Consider the following 25796-nt stretch of genomic DNA (forward strand, 5'->3'; position numbering starts at 1 on the left):
TTTTAAAAGATTTAGCATTCGTCCGCCTTGAATTTTATTCATGTTCTGGTTAAAAAGGCCCTAATGATTTATGCTATACAACGTTTGACATGTTTGAACGAACGTAAATATATTTTTTCCCCTCGTTCATGAAGTGAAGTCCGGCGGGCTTAGATCATGTGCTAACAAGACGGAGATTTTTGGACATAAATTATGAGCTTTTTTGAACAAAACTACATTCGTTATGGACCTGTGATACCTGGAAGTGACATCTAATGAAGAGAATCAAAGGTAATGGATTATTTACATAGTATTTTCGATTTTAGATCTCCCCAACATGGCGGCTAGTCTGTATCGCAACGCGTATTTTTCTGGGCGCAGTGCTCAGATTATTGCAAAGTGTGATTTCCCAGTAAGGTTATTTTTAAATCTGGCAAGTTGATTGCGTTCAAGAGATGTAAATCTATAATTCTTTAAATGACAATATAATATTTGACCAATGTTTTCTAATTTTAATTATTTAATTTGTGGTGCTGACTTGAATGCCGGTTATTGGAGGGAAACGATTTCCTGAACCTCAACGCCACAGTAAAACGCTGTTTTTGGATATAAATATGAACTTGATAGAACTAAAAATCCATGCATTGTCTAACATAATGTCCTAGGAGTGTCATCTGTTGGAGATTGTAAAAGGTTAGTGCATAATTTTAGCTGATTTTATGGTTTTGGTGACGCCTGTCTTTGAATTGGCACAACATTACACACAACTCTTGTAAATGTACTGTCCTAACATACTCTAAATGTATGCTTTTGCCGTAAAACCTTTTTGAAATCGGAAAACGTGGTTAGATTAAGGAGATGTTTATCTTTCAAAGGGTGTAAAATAGTTGTATGTTTGAAAAATTAGAATTTTGACATTTATTTGGATTCAAATTTGCCGCTCTTGAAATGCACCTGCTGTTGATGGAGTGCACCACGGGTGGGACGCTTGCGTCCCACCTAGCCCATAGAGGTTAACCTGTTATGGCTAGGGGGCAGTATTTTCACAGCCGGATAAAAAAACGTACCCGATTTAATCTGATTATTACTCCTGCCCAGAAACTAGAATATGCATATAATTATTCGCTTTGGATAGAAAACACTCCAAAGTTTCTAAAACTGTTTGAATGGTGTCTGTGAGTATAACAGAACTCATTTGGCAGGCCAAAACCTGAGAAGATTCCATGCAGGAAGTGCCCTGTCTGACAATTTCTTGCCCTTCTTGATTATCTCTATCCATTACAGAGGATCTCTGCTGTTACGTGACACTTCCTACGGCTCCCATGGGCTCTCAGAAGGCGGCAAAAAGCTGAATTGTGGCTTTGCAGGCTCTGGTTGAAAAAAAGTAGCACGTTTGGGTAGTGGCTGGTTACAGTACTGTGAGACTCAGGCGCGTGCCTGCGTCGACAGAATGCTTTGTTTTCTTTCGTCTGTTTACCTAAACGCAGATTCCCGGTCGGAATATTATCGCTTTTTTACGAGAAAAATGGCATAAAAATTGATTTTAAACAGCGGTTGACATGCTTCGAAGTACGGTAATGGAATATTTAGAAATCTTTTGTCACGAAATGCGCCATGCTCGTGACCCTTATTTACACTTCGGATAGTGTCTTGAACGCACAAACAAAACGCCGCTATTTGGATATAACGATGGATTATTTTGGACCAAACCAACATTTGTTATTGAAGTAGCAGTCCTGGGAGTGCATTCTGACGAAGAACACCAAAGGTAATCAAACTTTTCTAATAGTAAATCGGAGTTTGGTCAGGGCTAAACTTGGTCGGTGTCTAAATGGCTAGCCGTGATGGCTGGGCTATCTACTGAGAATATTGCAAAATGTGCTTTCACCGAAAAGCTATTTTAAAATCGGACATATCGAGTGCATAGAGGAGTTCTGTATCTATAATTCTTAAAATAATTGTTATGTTTTTTGTGAACGTTTATCGTGAGTAATTTAGTAAATTCACCGGATGTTTGCGGGGGGTATGCTAGTTCTCAACGTCACATGCTAACTTAAAAAAGCTGTTTTTTGATATAAATATGAACTTGATTGAACAAAACATGCATGTATTGTATAACATAATGTCCTAGGGTTGTCATCTGATGAAGATCATCAAAGGTTAGTGCTGCATTTAGCTGTGGTTTTGTTTTTTGTGACATTATATGCTAGCTTGAAAAATGGGTGTCTGATTATTTCTGGCTGGGTACTCTGCTGACATAATCTAATGTTTTGCTTTCGCTGTAAAGCCTTTTTGAAATCGGACAGTGTAGTTAGATTAACGAGAGTCTTGTCTTTAAAATGCTGTAAAATAGTCATATGTTTGAAAAATGGAAGTTTTCGGATTTTAGAGGAGTTTGTATTTCGCGCCACGCCCATCATTGGATATTGGAGCAGGTGTTCCGCTAGCGGAACGTCTAGATGTAAGAGGTTAAAGGAGACAGCACCTTAACTTTGCTGGAGTATTGAAACACATGGTTGTGAGGGTATTGGAACAGATTTAAGGTGTACTGAAACATTCATCCTGAGGTGTTCTGAAACATGACATGGTACCACACACAACATAATCAGGAGAGTGACCAGTGATTCCATGTCTATGTATATATGGCAGCAACTTCTAAGGTGCAGGGTTGAGTAACCGGTTGGTAGCCGGCTAGTGATGGCTATTTAACAGTATGATAGCCTTGAGATAGAAGCTGTTTTTCAGTGTCTCGGTCCCAGCTTTGGTGCACCTGTACTGACCTCGCCTTCTGGATGATAGTGGGGTGAACAGGCCGTGGCTTGATGATCTTTTTTGGCCTTCCTGTGACATCGGGTGCTGTGGGTGTCCTAGAGGGCAGGCAGTGTGCCCCCGGTAATGCATTGGGCAGAGCGCACCACCCTCTGGAGAGCCCTGCGGTTGCAGGCGGTGCAGTTGCCGTACCAGGCGGTGATACAGCCATACAGGATGCTTTCAATTGTGCATCTGTAAAAGGGTCTTAGGGGCCAAGCCAAATTTCTTCAGCCTCCTGAGGTTGAAGAGGCGCTGTTGTGCCTTCTTCACTACACTGTCTGTGTGGGTGGACCATTTCAGATGGTCAGTGATGTGTACACTGAGGAAATGAAACCTTTCCACCTTTCCAATGTGGATAGACACGTGCTCCATCTGCTGTTTCCTGAAGTCCACGATCATCTCCTTCATTTTGTTGACGTTGAGGGAGAGGTTATTTTCCTGGCACCACTCCGCCAGGTCCCTCACCTCCTCCCTGTAGGCTGTCTCTTCATTGTTGGTAATCAGGCCTACTATGGTTGTGTCGTCTGCAAACTTGATAATTGAGTTGGAGATGTGTGTGGCCACACAGTCATGGGTGAACAGGGAGTACAGGAGGGGGCTGAGTACGCACACTTGTGGGGCCCCAGTGTTGAGGATCAGTGAAGGGGAGATGTTTTTTCCTTCACCACTTGGGGGTGGCCCATCAGAAAGTCCAGGACCCAGTTGCACAGGGCGGGGTTCAGACCCAGGGCCCCGAGCTCGATGATGAGCTTGGAGGGTACTATGGTGTTGAAGGCTGAGCTATAGTCAATTAACAGCATTCTTACATTGGTATTCCTCTTGTCCAGATGGGGTAGGGCAGTGTGCAGTGCAATAGTGGTTTCATCGTCTGTGGATCTATTGGGGCGATAAGCAAATTGAAGTGGGTCTAGGGTGTCAGGTAAGGTAAGGTAGAGGTGATTTGATCCTTAACTAGCCTCTCAAAGCACTTCATGATGACAGAAGTGAGTGCTACAGGGCGATAGTAAGTTAGTTCAGTGCTTCCTTATCCCAGCAGACTGGAATAAGGAGAGATTGAATATGTCTGTAAATTCTCCAGCCAGCTGGTCTGCGCATGCTCTGAGGATGCAGCTAGGGATGCCATATGGGACGGCAGCCATGCGAGGGATAACACACTTAAATGTCTTACTCACGTCGAACACATTGAAGGAGAGCCCACAGTCCTTGGGAGAGGGCCACATTGATGGCACTGTGCTATCCTCAAAGCAGTGAAGATGGTGTTAAGTTTGTCTGGGAGCAAGAAATCGGTTTCTGCTACCTGACTGGTTTTCCCTTTGTAATCCGTGATTGTCTGTAGACCCTGCCACATACGTCTCGTGTCTGAGCCGTTGAATTGCGACTCTGTACTGACGTTTTGCCTGTTTGATTGCCTTATGGAGGGAATAACTACACACTTTGTATTTGACCATATTCCCAGTCACCTTGTCATGGTTAAATGCGGTGGTTTGCGCTTTCAGTTTAGCACAAATGCGGCCATCTATCCATGGTTTCTGATTTGGGTAGGTTTTAATAGTCACAGTGGGAACAACATCCCCTATACACTTCCTGATGAACTCAGTCACCATGTTTGTGTATACATCAATGTTATTATCCGAGGCTACCTGGAACATATCCCAGTCCGTATGATCAAAACAATCTTGAAGCATTGAATAGACCTTAGCACGGGTACTTCCTGTTTGAGTTTCTGCCTATAGGAAGGGAGGAGCAAAATGGAACTGTGATCTGATTTGCTGAAGGAAGGGCAGGGGAGGGCATTGTCGGCATCCCGGGAGACAGAATATTAGTGGTTGAGTGTTTTTCCAGCACGGGCACTACAGTCAATGTGTTGATAGAACTTCGGTAGCGTTTTCCTCAAATTTGCTTTGTTAAAATCCCCAGCTACAATAAATGCGGCCTCAGGATATGTGGTTTCCAGTTTGAAGAAAAAACAATGTTTATATATCAATGCTCCAAGAAACACACCAGCTCCAAAAAAAAAGCCATTTGTACAAACTGCTGCTTTTTCATCAGCCCCAAACAAATCTAAAGCTGTAATCATAATGATACGTAATAAACTTTCTTGGGTAGAGGCGAAGACAAAGATGGCAGAATCAATTTCCTTAAATGTATCCATAATGGAAAGAAAATTGCCTTTATTAATGCGTATACTCCAAATTCATATGATCCTATGCTTCTTGATTCTCTGTACAGCATATTGTTAGAATTAACTGAATTCCATCTGGTTATTGGGAAAGGCATGGATGCCATTTTGGACATTCAAAATAAATGTAATAAAACCAACTACAACCAAGGCTCTCCATTATATACCCTCTGATTACAACCTTATTGATGCCTGGTGAGCACATAATCCTGAATCAAAAGAGTGCACTTTTTACTCAAACAGCCATGAATCTTTCTCACGAATCAATTGCATAGTATTATCTATACCTCTATTTCTATCTTCAACATATGAGCTTGTCTGACCACTACGCTTACTACTGACAACTTCACATTTATGAACTCCTAAAGGAGCCATAAGATGGCGTTTCAACATTTCATTATTACAGAATCAAACATTCTGTGATCAATTTGAAATGTGACTAAATTCATTCATAATGATCAATAAAAATTAAGTCGATGACCCCTGGATACTATGGGATGCTACCAAAGGTTTTATTAAAAATAATGGAAATGTTGTTAACTGTGTTAGAGCATTCTCAACAAACTCTTTTCAGACCAGGTGACTATTACTCTTTCCAAAGTCAAGACAGAACATATTTATTGACAAGGCAGAGAGCAGAATTTGCCATCCATCAAGTTAGACTCAACCATTACTTCCATGGTAATTGTCCCAGTTGTTTACTGGCCAACACGCTATGCAGTAATGATCAATTAACTGATTGAATCTATTGAATCTGAAACAGGGGAATTACTGTCAGAACCCAAATTCATCAATCAAAGATTCTCAAGCTTCTATAAAGAACTGTACACCTGTGATTGTAAATCCACACAAAGCCAGATTAGGTCCTTTCTAAAATAATTACGAACTCTTCTTCTCGCAACAGAGGAAGCCACCTCGGTGGGAGCCTAAATCTCTCTCATTGAATTAAAAAGGAGATTGGATAGCATGAATAAAGGCAAATCATCTGGATGGGACGGTATTCCTCCTGAGATCTATTTAAAATGTTGGAATCAATTAGGTCCACTATTGCTCAAAATGATTAATATAGCCATTCACAAAGGTTAATTTGGGAGAGATGTGAATAGAGCACTAATTTCACTTTTATGAAAAAAAAGGTAAGGATACCACCCAGTGTTCTCACTATCGCCCCCTATCTTAGACAAATACAGATAATAAACTGTTTTCCAAAATGTTGTCATCTCGAGACTTACCCAAATTAGGCCACACAGACCAAAGCGGGTTATAAAGTGTTTATACTCGGATAACCTCTGTCGACTATTACATATCTTAGATGCTTCATCAGAAACAACAGCTCCTTGGGCTGTATCTCTTGATGCAGAAAAAGCTTTTGATAGACTAGAACGGTCATACCTCTTGGTCTGTCTTGGAACATATGGGTATTGGCTCCAATTTCATTAATATGATTAAAATACCATATGCAAAACCCTCAGCCATACTGTATATCCCTTAAACAATGTAAACTAAGCTGTGGTCCTATTATTGCTCACACAATTTATATTTGGGTTAGGGTTCATTAAAAAACAATTAAAAAAACTATGTAACTGGGAATCAAAATGGCATGCCCATACTGAAATATTACACAATAATGATTTGCAACCTTGAGGGAGGCCTTTTGCATCCCCCCAATGGTCCATATGTGCAATCCATACCCTTGCCAATATAAAGGACAATAATGGTTTGAGAACATCCCAAGATTTGAAAGATACATACACATTACCAGGCAACTACTTTTTTTCTATATTTACAACATACACCATATATACAAAAGGAAGTTTGACACCCCCTCAAATTTGTGGATTGGGCTATTTCAGCCACACCTATTGCTGACAAATCTGAGAACGCTGCCTGCCCGAATGCATAGAGCCAACTGTAAAGTTTGGTGGATGAAGTGGTGGTCTGGGGCTGTTTTTCATGGTTCAGGCTAGGCCCCTTAGTTCCAGTGAAGGGAAATCTTAATGCTACAGCAGACAATGACGATTCTGTGCTTCCAACTTTGTGGCAACAGTTTGGGGAAGGTCCTTTCCTGTTTCAGCATGACAATGTCCCTGTGCACAAAGCGAGGTCCATACAGAAATGGTTTGTCGAGATCGGTGTGGAAGAACTTGACTGGTCTGCATAGAGCCCTGACCTCAACACCATTGAACTCCTTTGGGATGAATTGGAACGACTGCGAGCCAGACCTAATCGCCCAACATCACTGCCTGACCTCACTAATGCTCTTGTGGCTGAATGGAAGCAAGTCCCTTTAGCAATGTTCCAACATCTAGTGGAAAACATTCTCAGAAGAGTAGAAGCTTTTATAGCAGCAAAGGAGCGACCAACTTCATATTAATACCCATGACTTTGGAATGAGATGTTCAACCAGGAGGTGTCCACACACTTTTGGTCATGTAAGCTATGCTGGCCTATGGAGTCCCTTGGGAAACTCAACTACCGAACCATCCAATGATGGGATTCATAAATAAAATATCTGAGCTCCTGAAAGGAATGAGCTCTATAATATCAATCAATCAATCAAATGTATGGGTGCAACAGGTCAGCACCTCAGGAGTAAATGTCAGTTGGCTTTTCATAGCCGATCATTCAGAGTATCTTTACCGCTCCTGCTGTCTCTAGTGAGTTGAAAACAGCAGGTCTGGGACAGGTAGCACATCTGGTGAACAGGTCAGGGTTCCATAGCCGCAGGCAGAACAGTTGAAACTGGAGCAGCAGCACGGCCAGGTGGACTGGGTACAGCAAGGAGTCATCAGACCAGGTATTCTGGCCTGATGACTCCAATATATAAACAACTTTTGGAAAGCTCATATTCTGAGCTAGCCATTAAAAAAGTATGGTACAGATCTAATTGAATATGAACAACCCTTTAACTGGAACAGAATATGAAAAAATCCGTAATCCAAACCATCAATTTATACATTTTACTGTATTTAACACCAAGGAAAAGTTTAATCATGAAATTGGCCCCAACTCCTAACTGTGCACTGTGTCCCCTAAATCAGGTAGGCACATTCTTGCATATGATGTGGGAGTGCCCTGCAGTCAAATCCATCTGGGGCAAAGTAGGAAAATTCATTTTTAAGTACATGAACTTAAATGCTGCTTTGTATCAACACCTAATGAAATTGCTGTACAATATGATCTTGTTGCCATCTAATGCACATTCAAATGTCATAAATCAACACTGCAGAGCGCTCCCTGTCCTCTGCCATGCCTTGATTGAATTACAGTTGATGATATCTGGAAATGATGTTGTGGAATATTCTAATCAAGTGAGAGAGACTTTGTCATTTCATCAAACAATCATCTTTATTCAATATCGATTAATTATTGCAATAATGAGGCTGGTCGACCCAACACTCTTGGGCGTTGGGCCAAGAGTCTAACCTATACAGAAATGCAGAGTTCTTTATATACAACCAATCTCCTGATTCTGCTTCCTCAACCCTCCTCTCCTCCCTTTCTGCATCCTTTGACTCTATGTCCCCTATCCTCCCCGCCGGCTCGGTCCTCCCCTCCTGCTCCGTGGCTTGACGACTCATTGCAAGCTCACAGAACAGGGCTCCGGGCAGCCGAGCGGAAATGGAGGAAAACTAGCCTCCCTGTGGACATGGCATCTTTTCACTCCCTCCTCTCTACATTTTCTTCCACTGTTTCTGCTGCTAAAGCCACTTTCTACCACTCTAAATTCCAAGCATCTGCCTCTAACCCTAGGAAGCTCTTTGCCACCTTCTCCTCCCTCCTGAATCCTCCTCCCCCTTCCCCCCCTCCCCCTCTCTGTGGATGACTTCGTCAACCATTTTGAAAAGAAGGTTGACGACATCCGATCCTCGTTTGTTAACCTGTTATGGCTAGGGGGCAGTATTTTCACGGACGGATAAAAACGTACCCGATTTAATCTGATTAGTACTCCTGCCCAGAAACTAGAATATGCATATAATTATTAGCTTTGGATAGAAAACACTCCAATGTTTCTAAAACTGTTTGAATGGTGTCTGTGAGTATAACAGAATTCATTTGGCAGGCCAAAACCTGAGAAGATTCTGTACAGGAAGTGCCCTGTCTGACCATTTCTTGGCCTTGTTGATTATCTCTATCTATTACAGGGGATCTCTGCTCTTACGTGACACTTTCTACGGCTCACATGGACTCTCAGAAGGCGGCAAAATGCTGAATCGTGGCTTTGCAGGCTCTGGCTGAAACAAAGTAGCGCGTTTGGATAGTGGCTGGTTACAGTACTGTGAGACTCAGGCTCGTGCCCGCGTCGACCGAAAGCTTTGTTTTCTTTCCTCTGTTTAGCTAAACGGAGATTCCCGGTCGGAATATTATCGCTTTTTTACGAGAAAAATGGCATAAAAATGGATTTTAAACAGCGGTTGACATGCTTCGAAGTACAGTAATGAAATATTTAGAAATCTTTTCTCACGAATTGCGCCATGCTCGCGACCCTGATTTACCATTTCGGATAGTGTCTTGGAACGCACGAACAAAACGCCGCAATTTGGATATATCGATGGAATATTTTGGACCAAACCAACATTTGTTATTGAAGTAGCAGTCCTGGGAGTGCATTCTGATGAAGACAACAAAGGTAATGAAACTTTTGTAATAGTAAATCGGAGTTTGATCAGGGCTAAACTTGGTCGGTGTCTAAATGGCTAGCCGTGATGGCTGGGCTATCTACTGAGAATATTGCAAAATGTGCTTTCACCGAAAAGCTATTTTAAAATCGGACATATCGAGTGCATAGAGGAGTTCTGTATCTATAATTCTTAAAATAATTGTTATGTTTTTTGTGAACGTTTATCGTGAGTAATTTAGTAAATTCACCGGATGTTTGCGGGGGTATGCTAGTTCTGAACGTCACATGCTAATGTAAAAAAGCTGGTTTTTGATATAAATATGAACTTGATTGAACAAAACATGCATGCATTGTATAACATAATGTCCTAGGGTTGTCATCTGATGAAGATCATCAAAGGTTAGTGCTGCATTTAGCTGTGGTTTTGTTTTTTGTGACATTATATGCTAGCTTGAAAAATGGGTGTCTGATTATTTCTGGCTGGGTACTCTGCTGACATAATCTAATGTTTTGCTTTCGTTGTAAAGCCTTTTTGAAATCGGACAGTGTGGTTAGATTAACAAGAGTCTTGTCTTTAAAATGCTGTAAAATAGTCATATGTTTGAAAAATGGAAGTTTTCGGATTTTAGAGGAATTTGTATTTCGCGCCACGCCCATCATTGGATATTGGAGCAGGTGTTCCGCTAGCGGAACATCTAGATGTAAGAGGTTAAGTCAAACGACACCGCTGGTCCTACTCACATTGCTCTACCCTATGCTTTGACCTCTTTCTCCCCTCTCTCTCCAGATGAAATCTTGCGACTTGTGATGGCCGGCCGCCCAACAACCTGCCCGCTTGACCCTATCCCCTCCTCTCTTCTCCAGACCATATCCTGAGACCTTCTCCCCTACCTCACCTCGCTCATCAACTCATCATTGACCGCTGGCTACGTCCCTTCCGTCTTCAAGAGAGCGAGAGTTGCACCCCTTCTCAAAAAACCTACACTCGATCCCTCCGATGTCAACAACTACAGACCAGTATCCCTTCTTTCTTTTCTCTCCAAAACTCTTGAGCGTGCCGTCCTTGGCCAGCTCTCTTGCTATCTCTCTCAGAATGACCTTCTTGATCCAAATCAGACAGGTTTCAAGACTGGTCATTCAACTGAGACTGCTCTTCTCTGTGTCACAGAGGCTCTCCGCACTGCTAAAGCTAACTCTCTCTCCTCTGCTCTCATCCTTCTAGACCTATCTGCTGCCTTTGATACTGTGAACCATCTGATCCTCCTCTCCGAGTTGGGCATCTCCGGCGTGGCTCACTCTTGGATTGCGTCCTACCTGACAGGTCGCTCCTACCAGGTGGCGTGGCGAGAATCCGTCTCCGCACCACGTGCTCTCACCACTGGTGTCCCCCAGGGCTCAGTTCTAGGCCCTCTCCTATTCTCACTATACACCAAGTCACTTGGTCTCTCATATCCTCACATGGTCTCTCCTATCATTGCTACGCAGACGACACACAATTAATCTTCTCCTTTCCCCCTTCTGATAACCAGGTGGCGAATCGCATCTCTGCATGTCTGGCAGACATATCAGTGTGGATGACGGATCACCACCTCAAGCTGAACCTCGGCAAGACGGAGCTGCGCTTCCTCCCGGGGAAGGACTGCCCTTTCCATGATCTCGCCATCACGGTTGACAACTCCATTGTGTCCTCCTCCCAGAGTGCTAAGAGCCTTCGCGTGATCCTGGACAACACCCTGTCGTTCTCCGCTAACATCAAGGCGGTGACCCGATCCTGTAGGTTCATGCTCTACAACATTCGCAGAGTACGACCCTGCCTTACACAGGAAGCGGCACAGGTCCTAATCCAGGCACTTGTCATCTCCCGTCTGGATTACTGCAACTCGCTGCTGGCGGGGCTCCCTGTCTGTGCCATTAAACCCCTACAACTCAACCAGAACGCCGCAGCCTGTCTGGTGTTCAACCTTCCCAAGTTCTCTCACGTCACCCCGCTCCTCCGCACACTCCACTGGCTTCCAGTTGAAGCTCGCATCTGCTACAAGACCATGGTGCTTGCCTACGGAGCTGTGAGGGGAACGGCACCTCTGTACCTTCAGGCTCTGATCAGTCCCTACACCCAAAGAAGGGCACTGCGTTCATCCACCTCTGTCCTGCTCGCCTCCCTACCTCTGCGGAAGCACAGTTCCCGCTCAGCCCAGTCAAAATTGTTTGCTGCCCTGGCACCCCAATGGTGGAACAAGCTACCTCACGACGCCAGGACAGCGGAGTCAATCACCACATTCCGGAGACACCTGAAACCCCACCTCTTTAAGGAATACCTGGGATAGGATAAAGTAATCCTTCTAACCCCCCCCCAAAAAAAGAGATATAGATGTACTATTGTAAAGTGGTTGTTCCACTGGATATCACAAGGTGAATGCACCAATTTGTAAGTCACTCTGGATAAGAGCGTCTGCCAAATGACGTAAATGTAAATGTAATAGCTGACACTAAGAATGCTTAGTCATGGCTGGTTCTACCCCTCCCATGCAGATTGGGGCATTATAAGCCACTCTGGGTTCATCCTGTCAATATCTGCATGGGTGTTGTTGTCTTAACCCCCCGGGCTTAGTTTCCCAAAACATTGTTACCAATAACCCATTCTGGCTTCATGTACAGGGTAGAGGAGAGTGAGGCAATGATAGTGACAGAGAGAGGGAGGAAAAGAGAGAGTTTATGTGCAAGGATAATTTTGAGATAATGAGGGATTGTTAAAAACTCTTCCAGGCTATCTCTATCTCGGTTACACCCACCACATCTTGTCTATGCAGTCTTTAACTCATTTGTCAGCCCAGATTAGCTGCAGGGAACTAGAGTGGAGACCATAAAAACACAGCATTAGTAGGACAGAAATGTCTTACTATTAGTTAAATATTCATTGTTAACCATTAATATCAAATGAAAAAGTAAATACATAATTTTTCTCTCACATTGTGCATGTACACCCTGACCCATCTACTGTTGCTAGACCCAATTCTGACTTGTGCTCTGATATTTGCTTCACTGATTTCTGCTCTTGTAAAAGCCTGGGTTATCGGCATGTTAACACTAGAAGCTTATTACCTAAAATGGATCAATTGAAAGTGTGGTTTCACAGCTCCAATCCAGATATGTTGGTCATTACTGAGACGTGGTTAAGGAAGAGTGTTTTGAATACTGATGTTAACCTTTCTGGTTATAACTTTTTTCAGCAAGACAGACCTTCCAAAGGTGGGGGAGTGGCAATCTTTACCAAGGATCACCTTCAGTGCTTGGTTGTCTCCACCAAGTCTGTCCCCAAACAATTTGATTTGCTGGTTTTAAGCATTAAACTTTCAAATAGCTCTCAATTGATTTGTCCTGCTAGGTGACCTAAACTGGGACATGCTTAAACCACCTGACCAAGTCCTAAAGCAATGGGACTCCCTGAATCTTTTTCAGATTATTACCAATCCCACATGGTATGACTACAAACACCCAGAAAAGGCTACTCTCCTTGATGTTATCCTCACAAATAATCCTGATAGGTATCAGTCTGATGTTTTCTGTAATGACCGTAATGATCACTGTTTTACATCCTGTGTTCGTAATGGCTGCTCAGTGAAACAACCTGTCTTGATTTGTCATAGACGCTTGGTAAACAACTTTAATGAGCAAACCTTCCTTCATGACCTGACTTCTGTAAATTGCTATAGAATCAGCTTGATCCCCTCTGTCGAAGACGCTTGGACCTTCTTTTTTTACATTTTCAGTGGTATTGTTAACAAACACGCCACCATAAAGAAAATGAGAATTAACCTGTTAGGGCTAGGGGGCAGTATTGACACGGCTGGATAAAAAACATACCCGATTTAATCTGGTTACCACTCCTACCCAGTAACTAGAATATGCATATACTTATTACATATGGATAGAAAACACCCTAAATTTTCTAAAACTGTTTGAATGGTGTCTGTGAGTATAACAGAACTCAAATGGCAGGTCAAAACCTGAGAGATTCCTTTACAGGAAGTGGCCTGTCTGACCATTTCTTGAACTTGTTTTCCATCTCTATCATTTACTAAGGATCTCTGCTCTAACGTGACACTTCCCACGTCGTCCATAGGCGCTCAGAGCCCGGGAAAAAACAGAATGTCGTCATTCCAGCCCCAGGCTGAAACACATTATCGCCTTTCTCAAGTGGCCGATCAAGGGACACTGGCTTATGCGCGTGACCCCGACCGCCCCCGCCTTTGGGATTTTTTCCTCTGTTTGCCGAAAAGGAGATTCCCTGTCGGAATATTATCGCTTTTCTACGAGAAAAATGTCGTAAAAATTGATTTTAAACAGCGGTTGACATGCTTCGAAGTACGGTAATGGAATACTTAGAATTTTATTGTCACGAATTGCGCCATGCGCGCGACACTTCTTTACTATTTCGGATAGTGTCTGGAACGCATACGAACAAAACGCCGCTATTCGGATATAACGATGGATTATTTTGGACCAAACCAACATTTGTTATTGAAGTAGCAGTCCTGGGTGTGTATTCTGACGAAGACAACAAAAGGTAATCAAACTTTTATAATAGTAAATATGATTATGGTGAGTGCTAAACTTGCCGGATGTCTAAATAGCGAGCCCGTGATGCCTGGGCTATGTACTTAGAATATTGCAAAATGTGCTTTCACCAAAAAGCTATTTTAAAATCGGACATATCGAGTGCATAGAGGAGGTCTGTATCTATAATTCTTAAAATAATTGTTATGCTTTTTGTGAACGTTTATCGTGAGTAATTTAGTAAAATGTTAGCGAATTCCCCGGATGTTTGCGGGGGGTATGCTAGTTCTGAACGTCACATGCTAATGTAAAAGCTGGTTTTTGATATAAATATGAACTTGATTGAACAAAACATGCATGTATTGTATAACATAATGTCCTAGGGTTGTCATCTGATGAAGATCATCAAAGGTGAGTGCTGCATTTAGCTGTCTTCTGGGTTTTGGTGACATTATATGCTGGCTTGAAAAATGGGTGTCTGATTATTTCTGGCTTGGTACTCTGCTGACATAATCTAATGTTTTGCTTTCGTTGTAAAGCCTTTTTGAAATCGGACAGTGTGGTTAGATTAACGAGAGTCTTGTCTTTAAATGGCTGTAAAATAGTCATATGTTTGAGAAATTGAAGTAATAGGATTTTTAAGGTTTTGAAAATCGCGCCACAGGATAGCAGTGGCTGTTACGTAGGTGGGACGAATTCGTCCCGCCTAGCCTAGAGAGGTTAAAGACAGGTTCAGCCACTGGTTCGACCGTGATCTTTCGGGAAAACGGTTAAAGACCTGGAGAATAAACCCTCATCTTCACAGCTGCCCATGTCCCTTAAAGTCAACAATGTGGTTGTTACTGACAAGAAGCATCCCGAATGCTCCTCCCTCTTTTTCCACTGCCCCGCTGAAAAGTTTCTCCCTGCAGACGGTCACTGAGTCCAAGGTGCTAAAGGAGCTCCTTAACCTGTTGGGTCTAGGGGGCAGCATTTGCACGTCTGGATAAAAAAAATTTACCCGATTTAATCTGGTTACTAATCCTACCCAGTAACTAGAATATGCATATACTTATCATATATGGATAGAAAACACTCTAAAGTTTCCAAAACTGTTTGAATGGTGTCTGTGAGTATAACAGAACTCATTTGGCAGGCAAAACCCTGAGACATTTTCTGACAGGAAGTGGATACCTGATGTGTTGTATTGACTTTAAACCTATCCCATTGAAAAACACAGGGGTTTAGGAATATTTTGGCACTTCCTATTGCTTCCACTAGATGTCACCAGCCTTTACAAAGTGTTTTGAGTCTTCTGGAGGGAGATCTGACCGAACAAGAGCCATGGAACGATGATGGCCCATTAGACACCTTGCGCGCGAGTTCATCTTGGGTACCCTCGTTCCAATACGTTATAAAAGAGTATGCATTCATCCACCTTGAATATTATTCATGTTCTGGTTAAAAAAGGCCCTAATGATTTATGCTATACAACGTTTGACATGTTTGAACGAACGGAAATATATTTTTTCCCCTCGTTCATGACGAGAAGTCCGGCTGGCTTACATCATGTGCTAACGAGACGGAGATTTTTGGACATAAATGATGAGCTTTTTTGAACAAAACTACATTCGTTATGGACCTGTGATACCTGGAAGTGACATCTGATGAAGAGAATCAAAGGTAATGGATTATTTACATAGTATTTTCGATTTTAGATCTCCCCAACATGACGTCTAGTCTGTATCGCAACGCGTATTTTTCTGGGCGCAGTGCTCAGATTATTGCAAAGTGTGATTTCCCAGTAAGGTTATTTTTAAATCTGGCAAGTTGATTGCGTTCAAGAGATGTAAATCTATAATTCTTTAAATGACAATATAATATTTTACCAATGTTTTCTAATTTTAATTATTTAATTTCTGACGCTGACTTGACTGCCGGTTATTGGAGGGAAACGATTTCCTCAACATCAATGCCATAGTAAAACGCTGTTTTTGGATATAAATATGAACTTGATAGAACTAAAAATGCATGCATTGTCTAACATAATGTCCTAGGAGTGTCATCTGATGGAGATTGTAAAAGGTTAGTGCATCATTTTAGCTGGTTTTATGGTTTTGGTGACCCTGTCTTTGACTTGACAAAACATTACACACAACTCTTGTAAATGTACTGTCCTAACATACTCTAAATTTATGATTTCGCCGTAAAACCTTTTTGAAATCGTAAAACGTGGTTAGATTAAGGAGATGTTTATCTTTCAAATGGTGTAACATAGTTGTATTTTTGAAAAATTTGAATTTTGACATTTATTTGGATTCAAATTTGCCGCTCTTGAAATGCACCTGCTGTTGATGGAGTGCACCACGGGTGGCACGCTAGCGTCCCACCTAGCCCCAAGAGGTTAAACGACCCCAAAAAAACATCTAGGTCAGATGGTTTAGACCCTTTCTTCTTTAAGGTTGCTGCCCCTATCATTGCCAAGCCTATCTCTGACCTTTTCAACTTGTCTCTCCTCTCTGGGGAGGTTCCCATTGCTTGGAAGGCAGCCACGGTTCGACCTTTATTTAAAGGGGGAGACCAAGTTGATCCTAACTGTTATAGGCCTATTTCTATTTTGCCCTGTTTATCAAAAGTGTTGGAAAAACTTGTCAATAATCAACAGACTGGCTTTCTTGATGTCTATAGTATTCTCTCTGGTATGCAATCTGGTTTCTGCTCAGGTTATGGATGTGTCACTGCAACCTTAAAGGTCCTCAATGATGTCACCATTGCCCTTGATTCTAAGCATTGTTGTGCTGCTATTTTTATTGAATTGGCCAAAGCTTTAGATACAGTAGACCATTCCATTCTTGTGGGCCAGCTAAGGAGTATTATTTTCTCTGCGGGCTCTTTGTCCTGGTTTGCTAACTACCTCTCTCAAAGAGTGCAGTGTATAAAGTCAAAACATCTGCTGTCTCAGCCACTGCCTGTCACCAATGGGTGTACCCCAAGGCTCGATCCTAGGCCCCACGCTCTTCTCAATTTACATCAACAACATAGCTCAGGCAGTAGGAAGCTCTCGCATCCATTTATATGCAGATGATACAGTCTTATACTTAGCTGGCCCCTCTCCGGATTTTGTGTGAAATGCTCTACAACAAAGCTAAGCTTAAGCCCTTAACCTTGTTCTGAACACCTCCAAAACAAAGGAAAGGGAGATACCTAGTCAGTTGTACAACTAAATGCCTTCAACTGAAATTTCTCTTCCGCATTTAACCCAAGCCCTCTGAATCAGAGAGGTGAGGGTGGCTGCCTTAATTGACATCCATGTCTTCGGCACCCGGGGAACAGTGCCTTGCTCAGGGGCAGAATGACAGATTGACAGATAACCTTTCGGTTAGTGGCCCAATGCTCTAACCACTAGGCTAAGGTCATGTGGTTTGGTAAGAAGAATGCCACTCTCCCCACAGGTGTGATTACTACCTCTGAGGGTTTTGAGCTTGAGGTAGTCACCTCATACAAGTACTTGGGAGTATGGCAAGACGGTACACTGTCCTTCTCTCAGCACATATAAAATCTGCAGGCAAAAGTTACATCTAGACTTGGTTTCCTCTATCTCTCCTCTTTTACCCCAGCTGACAAACTAACCCAGATTCAGATGACCATCCTACCCATGCTAGATTACGGAGACAAAATGTATAGATCGGCAGGTAAGGGTGCTCTCGAGCGGCTAGATGTTCTTTACCATTTTGCCATCAGATTTACCGCCAATGCTCCATATAAGACACATCACTGCACTCTATACTCCTCTGTAAACTGGTCATCTCTGTACACCCGTCGCAAGACCAACTGGTTGATGCTTATTTATAAAACCCTCATAGGCCTCACTCCCCCATCTGAGATATCTACTGCAGCCGTCATCCTTCACAAACAACACCCATTCTACCGGTCACATTCTGTTAAAGGTCCCCAAAGCACAAACATCCTTGGGTCGCTCATCTTTTCAGTTCGCTGCAGCTAGCAACTGGAACGAGCTGCAACAAACATTCAAACTGGACAGTTTAATCTCAATCTCTTCATTAAAAGACTCAATCATGGACATTCTTGCTGACAGTTGTGGCTGCTTTGCGTGATGTATTGTTGTCTCTACAGTGAGGGAAAAAATTATTTGATCCCCTGCTGATTTTGTACGTTTGCCCACTGACAAAGAAATGATCAGTCTATAATTTTAATGGTAGGTTTATTTGAACAGTGAGAGACAGAATAACAACAACAAAAAATCCAGAAAACCGCATGTCAAAAATGTTATAAAATGATTAGCATTTTAATGATGGAAATAAGTATTTGACCCCTCTGCAAAACATGACTTAGTACTTGGTGGCAAAACCCTTGTGGGCAATCACAGAGGTCAGACGTTTCTTGTAGTTGGCCACCAGGTTTGCACACATCTCAGGAGGGATTTTGTCCCACTCCTCTTTGCAGATCTTCTCCAAGTCATTAAGGTTTCGAGGCTGACTCTTGGCAACTCGAACCTTCAGCTCCCTCCATAGATTTTCTATTGGATTAAGGTCTGGAGACTGGCTAGGCCACTCCAGGACCTTAACCCCTGGTCGGGCTCACATCCAGCGAAAAATCCTATCGCCATTAGCATAACACAATTTAATTTATTTATTTTTTATATTTTTTTCAAATGATATCGTTTTGTAGATACACCTCTCCTGAATCGAACCACGTTGTTCGATTTCAAAAAGGCTTTACAGCAAAAGCAAAACATTAGATTATGTTAGAGGAGTATATCGTAAAAGTAGCCACATAGCCATTTTCCGACCAACCACATGCATCATAAATAACCAAAAACAGCTAAATGCAGCACTAACCTTTGACAATCTTCATCAGATGACACACCTAGGACATCATGTTACACAATACGTGCATTCTTTTGTTCGATAAAGTTCATATTTATATATAAAAACAGCATTTTACATCGGCGCGTAACGTTGACTAACTATTTTCCCTCAAATGCATCCGGTGAAACAGCACTACAATTTACTAAATTACTATTCGAAAACATTTTTAAAATGTAATATTGTCATTCTAAGATTTATAGATGAATATCTCTTGAAAGCACCTGAAATGCCAGATTTAAAAATAACTTTACTGGGTAATCACACTTTGCGATAAAAGGGGATGCGATACTCAGAACAATAGGCTAGCAATACAGGTCAGCGCCATCTTGGAACAATCGCATATCAAATCTAGTCTTGTATACTATTGTCAATAATCCCTTACCTTTGATTATCTTCATCCTTAGGCACTTCCAGGAATCCCAGGTCCACAACAAATGTATTTTCGTTTGAAAAAGTTAATCCTTTATGTTCCAATAGCTTGTTCTTGTTAGCGCGTTCTGAAGGCTGCACCAAAAGTTCCGACGTGCGCGGGGCTACTCTTTCAACAAAATGCATTTTTTTCTTATTTAGGTTCGTTCAAACATGTCAAACGTTGTATAACATAAATCTTTAGGGCCTTTTTCAACCAGAGCTCCAATAAGATTCAAGGGGGACGATTGCATTGTCTTTATAAACGTTTCGAAAGGGGAGGGTAGCCAGGGGCGCCGGCATCATAATGGTGATGGCCCTCCTCATGTGACCACGTTCCACAGCGTGTCATTCAGTCAGTTTTCACAGTAGGAGACTCAAATCACTTTGTAAAGACTGGGGACATCTAGTGGAAGCAATAGGAAGTGCTCAATGAACCATTGCTCACGATGTGATTTATAGGCAACGAGATGAAGTTGAGTCCACAATTCAGAATTCCACTTCCTGTTTCGATCTGTCTCGGGGTTTTGACTGCCATATGAGTTCTGTTATACTCACAGACACCATTCAAACAGTTTTAGAAACTTTAGGGTGTTTTCTATCCACAAGTATTAATTATATGCATATCCTAGCTTCTGAGTTTGAGTAGTAGGCCGTTTATAATGGGCACGAATTCTTTTCAAAAAGCGCTGTAGCGCCCCCTATCCTAGGCGACCGTCAAGAGGTTAATGTGCTTCTTCTTGAGCCACTCCTTTGTTAACTTGCCTGTGTGTTTTGGGTCATTGTCATGCTTGAATACCCATCCACGACCCATTTTCAATGCCCTGGCTGAGGGAAGGAGGTTCTCACCCAAGATTTGACGGTACATGGCCCCGTCCATCGTCCCTTTGATGCTGTGAAGTTGTCCTGTCCCCTTAGCGGAAAAACACCCCCAGAGCATAATGTTTCCACATCCATGTTTGACGGTGGGGATGGTGTTCTTGGGGTCATAGGCAGCATTCCTCCTCCTCCAAACACGGCGAGTTGAGTTGATGCCAAAGAGCTCCATTTTGGTCTCATCTGACCACAAAACTTTCACCCAGTTGTCCTCTGAATCGTTCAGATGTTCATTGGCAAACTTCAGACGGGCATGTATATGTGCTTTCTTGAGCAGGGGAACCTTGCGGGCGCTGCAGGATTTCAGTTCTTCATGGCGTAGTGTGTTACCAATTGTTTTCTTGGTGACTATGGTCCCAGCTGCCTTGAGATCATTGACAAGATCCTCCCGTGTAGTTCTGGGCTGATTCCTCACCGTTCTCATGATCATTGCAACTCCACGAGGTGAGATCTTGCATGGAGCCCCAGGCCGAGGGAGATTGACAGTTCTTTTGTGTTTCTTCCATTTGCGAATAATCGCACCAACTGTTGTCCCCTTCTCACCAAGCTGCTTGGCGATGATCTTGTAGCCCATTCCACCCTTGTGTAGGTCTACAATCTTGTCCCTGACATCCTTGGAGAGCTCTTTGGTCTTGGCCATGGTGGAGAGTTTGGAATCTGATTGATTGATTGCTTCTGTGGACAGGTGTCTTTTATACAGGTAACAAACTGAGATTAGGAGCACTCCCTTTAAGAGTGTGCTCCTAATCTCAGCTCGTTACCTGTATAAAAGACACCTGGGAGCCAGAAATCTTTTTGATTGAGAGGGGGTCAAATACTTATTTCCCTCATTAAAATGCAAATCAATTTATAACATTTTTGACATGCGTTTTTCTGGATTTTTGTTGTTGTTATTCTGTCTCTCACTGTTCAAATAAACCTACCATTAAAATTATAGACTGATCATTTCTTTGTCAGTGGGCAAACGTACAAAATCAGCAGGGGATCAAATACTTTTTTCTCTCACTGTACCTTCTTGCCCTTTGTGCTGTTGTCTGTGCCCAATAATGTTTGTACCCTGTTTTGTGCTGCTACCATGTTGTGCTGCTGCCATGTTGTGTTGCTACCATGTTGTTGTCATGTGTTGCTTCCATGCTATGTTGTTGTCTTAGGTTTTTCTTTATGTAGTGTTGAATTGTCTCTCTTGTCGTGATGTGTGTTTTGTCCTATATTTTTATTTAATAAAAATACAAAATGATCCATGCTCCCGCCCCGTCGGAGGCCTTTTGCCTTTTGGTAGGACGTCATTGTAAATAAGAATTTGTTCTTAACTGTCTTGCCAATTAAATAAAGGTTAAATAAAATCACTTATATATTGTTTAACGATGATAGCCCCTTGAATCTCTAAATCAATCAGAGAAGAAGCACTGCTGTTGTCCTGTTGGAAGGTGAACCTTCACCCCAGTCTGAGGTCCTGAGCGCTCTGGAGCAGGTTTTCATCAAGGATCTCTCTGTACTTTGCTCCGTTCATCTTTCCCTCGATCCTGACTAGTCTCCCAGTCCCTGCCGCTGAAAAACATCCCCACAGCATGATGCTGCCACCACCATGTTTCACCGTAGTGTTGGTGCCAGGTTTCCCCCAGACGTGATGCTTGGCGTTCAGGCCAAAGAGTTTAGTCTTGGTTCAATCAGAACAGAGAATCTTGTTTCTCATGGTCTGAGAGTCCTTTAGGTGCCTTTTGGCAAACTTCAAGAGGGCTGTCATGTGCCTTTTACTGAGGAATGGCTTCCGTCTGGCCACTCCATAAAGGCATAATTGGTGGGGTGCTGCAGAGATGGTTGTCCTTCTGGATGTCTCTCCCATCTCCACAGAGGAACTCTGGAGCTCTGTCAGAGGGACCATCGGGTTCTTGGTTACCTCCCTGACCAAGACCCTTCTCCCCCGATTGTTTAGTTTGGCCGGCCGGCTGGCTCTAGGAAGAGTCTTGGTGGTTCCAAACTTCTTCCATTTAAGAATGATGGAGGCCACTGTGTTCTTGGGGACCTTCAATGCTGCAGACATTTTTTGGTACACTTCCCCAGATCTGTGCCTCAACACAATCCTGTCTCGGAGCTCTATGGACAATTCCTTTAACCTCATGGCTTGGTTTTATGCTCTAAAATGCACTGTCAACTGTGGGACCTTATATAGACATGTTTGTGCCTTTCCAAATCATGTACAATCAATTGAATTTACCACGGGTGTACTCCAATCCAGTTGTAGAAACATCTCAAGGATGATCAATGGAAACAGGATGCACCTGAGCTCAATTTCGAGTCTCATAGCAAAGGGTCTGACTTATACTTATGTAAATAAGGTATTTAAGTGGTTTTTTATATACACTGCTCAAAAAAATAAAGGGAACACTTAAACAACACAATGTAACTCCAAGTCAATCACACTTCTGTGAAATCAAACTGTCCACTTAGGAAGCAACACTGATTGACAATACATTTTACATGCTGTTGTGCAAATGGAATAGACAACAGGTGGAAATTATAGGCAATTAGCAAGACACCCCCAATAAAGGAGTGGTTCTGCAGGTGGGGACCACAGACCACTTCTCAGTTCCTATGCTTCCTGGCTGATGTTTTGGTCACTTTTGAATGCTGGCGGTGCTTTCACTCTAGTGGTAGCATAAGACAGAGTCTACAACCCACACAAGTGGCTCAGGTAGTGCAGCTCATCCAGGATGGCACATCAATGCGAGCTGTGGCAAGAAGGTTTGCTGTGTCTGTCACCGTAGTGTCCAGAGCATGGAGGCGCTACCAGGAGACAGGCCAGTACATCAGGAGACGTGGAGGAGGCCGTAGGAGGGCAACAACCCAGCAGCAGGACCGCTACCTCCGCCTTTGTGCAAGGAGGAGCAGGAGAAGCACTGCCAGAGCCCGGCAAAATGACCTCCAGCAGGCCACAAATGTGCATGTGTCTGCTCAAACGGTCAGAAACACAATCCATGAGGGTGGTATGAGGGCCCGATGTCCACAGGTGGGTGTTGTGCTTACAGCCCAACACCGTGCAGGACGTTTGGCATTTGCCAGAGAACACCAAGATTGGCAAATTCGCCACTGGCGCCCTGTGCTCTTTACAGATGAAAGCAGGTTCACACTGAGCACATGTGACAGACGAGACAGAGTCTGGAGACGCCGTGGAGAACGTTCTGCTGCCTGCAACATCCTCCAGCATGACCGGTTTGGCGGTGGGTCAGTCATGGTGTGGGGTGGCATTTCTTTGGGGGGCCGCACAGCCCTCCATGTGCTCGCCAGAGGTAGCCTGACTGCCATTAAGTACCGAGATGAGATCCTCAGACCCCTTATGAGACCATATGCTGGTGCGTTTGGCCCTGGGTTCCTCCTAATGCAAGACAATGCTAGACCTCGTGGCTGGAGTGTGTCAGCAGTTCCTGCAAGAGGAAGGCATTGATGCTATGGACTGGCCCGCCCGTTCCTCAGACCTGAATCCAATTGAGCACATCTGGGACATCATGTCTCGCTCCAACCATAAACGCCACGTTGCACCATAGACTGTCCAGGAGTTGGCAGATGCTTTAGTCCAGGTCTGGGAGGAGATCCCTCAGGAGACCATCCACCACCTCATCAGGAGCATGCCCAGGCGTTGTAGGGAGGTCATTCAGGCACGTGGAGGCCACACACACTACTGAGCCACATTTTGACTTGTTTTAAGGACATTACATCAAAGTTGGATCAGCCTGTGGTGTGGTTTTCCACTTTAATTTTGAGTGTGACTCCAAATCCAGACCTCCATGGGTTGATAAATTGGATTTCCATTGATTATTTTTGTGTGATTTTGTTGTCAGCACATTCAACTATGTAAAGAAAAAAGTATTTAATAAGATTATTTATTTCATTCAGATCTAGGACGTGTTGTTTAAGTGTTCCCTTTATTTTTTTTGAGCAGTATATATACATTTCTTAAAAAATATTTTCGCTTTGTCATTATTGAGGTATTGTGTGTAGATTAATGAGGATAAAAAATGATTTAAGCAATTTTAGAATAAGGCTGTCACGTAACAAAATGTGGAAAAAGGGAAGGGGTCTGAATAGTTTTCAAATACACTGTATCCTTAATATAAATAGATTATCCAGTGTAGAATGGAAACTTTACTTATTCCTGTCAAAGATGTGTATTAGAGCTGTTTGTCTATGAAGACACACCATTAGAAGTTCCTCTGTGATGTATTAGGCAGTACACTTAATCACATCTCATTAACATTCACACCTCAGATTCAAGACAGTCAATAAACACACATGCTGATCAAATGGGATGTTTGGTTTTGATCTAAGACAGGAAATATACATGAAGACAGCGAGACTGTGTGATTAATAAGCCATACTGCTTGTCTGGACAGCTGCTGATCACAGGAATTCATTCAAAACCGTCTTTGTTGTGGGTATGCTGTTTTCATGTTATTTTCCTTTGAACATGAACTACTGTCTTTCATGTTGTCGCTATATGTGACTGGCTGCGCTCCATGGCCCAATGCTGTGATGCTGACCGCTGAGAAAGCAAAGCTGTGAATCTCAGCATCCTGCTGATATACATCACTTCAGATACAGAGACAACAGTGTTGAAGGCCTGTGATAGTGAGACTAGCCTATTACTGGAAAAACACTTCCCAGAAATAGGATGGGTTGATGATGTTCAATCTGACTCACTTGTGTTTTATTCTTGCTACTGCTGCCTTGAAATTGTATTATAAAAGGGATTCTGGCCTATGCCTTGTCCATCCTACCCCCTCTTTCCATTGGTCAATGTAAGTACTTGACCCATAGTGTGTAGCCTCTCATAGACGGGTTGCCTGACAACGTCACGAAAATGATGCTTGTGCATGTTACATGTTGTCAATAATTATTTTGAATTCATAGTTGTTTTGCCCTGAATTTGCGCACACAACGTTTTTGTTGCTTAATAACAAACCACACGTCTATTGGCCTGTGTAAATTATAGAAAATTATTGCAAATCCCATCTCCTCCTGCTATTGGACAAAGTAAATTCTAGAGCCCAGCTTACCTCTTCCCATTGGTGGACATAGCGAATTAGCCTGGACAGCCTGAGCAGCCTCAGCAGACTGAGGATCTTGGTAAAGCGCACGATCCTCAGGGCTCTGGCTGTTTTATACACCTCAGAGTCGATCCCCTTCTCCACGATCAAGAAGATATAATCCACAGGGATGGAGGAGATAAAGTCCACCAAAAACCAGGTCTTCAGGTATGTCCTCTTGATCTTCTTGGGGTCCAGGATGATCTCAGTATTGTCCTCTAAAACGATGCCTGTGCGGAAGTTGAGGACCAGGTCCATGAGGAAGAAGGTGTCAGAGACCACGTTGAAGATGATCCAGGGTGCGGTGGTCTCGTCCTTGAAGAAGGTGATCCCCACGGGGATGATGATGAGGTTGCCCACCATGAACATCAGCATGGTGAAATCCCAGTAGAACCTAGAGAGCAGAGTGGAGAAGCAGG

The 25796-nt window shown here is 42.9% G+C and overlaps 1 protein-coding gene across 4 annotated transcripts in view; it reads right to left on the reverse strand.

Annotated features, from left to right (window-relative positions):
• Positions 1-25796, reverse strand: part of LOC106573610 (potassium/sodium hyperpolarization-activated cyclic nucleotide-gated channel 2) — a 136039-nt gene that overhangs the window by 67458 nt on the left and 42785 nt on the right. For all 4 annotated transcript variants that reach the window (XM_014148809.2, XM_014148807.2, XM_014148808.2 and 1 more), the window contains one exon: positions 25348-25771. In XM_014148809.2, the coding sequence (XP_014004284.1) occupies positions 25348-25752 (405 nt within the window). In that variant the 5' untranslated portion in view covers positions 25753-25771. The remainder of the gene's footprint in view (positions 1-25347; positions 25772-25796) is intronic.

Source organism: Salmo salar, chromosome ssa16, assembly GCF_905237065.1.
Source record: "Salmo salar chromosome ssa16, Ssal_v3.1, whole genome shotgun sequence".
Lineage (NCBI taxonomy): Eukaryota > Metazoa > Chordata > Actinopteri > Salmoniformes > Salmonidae > Salmo > Salmo salar.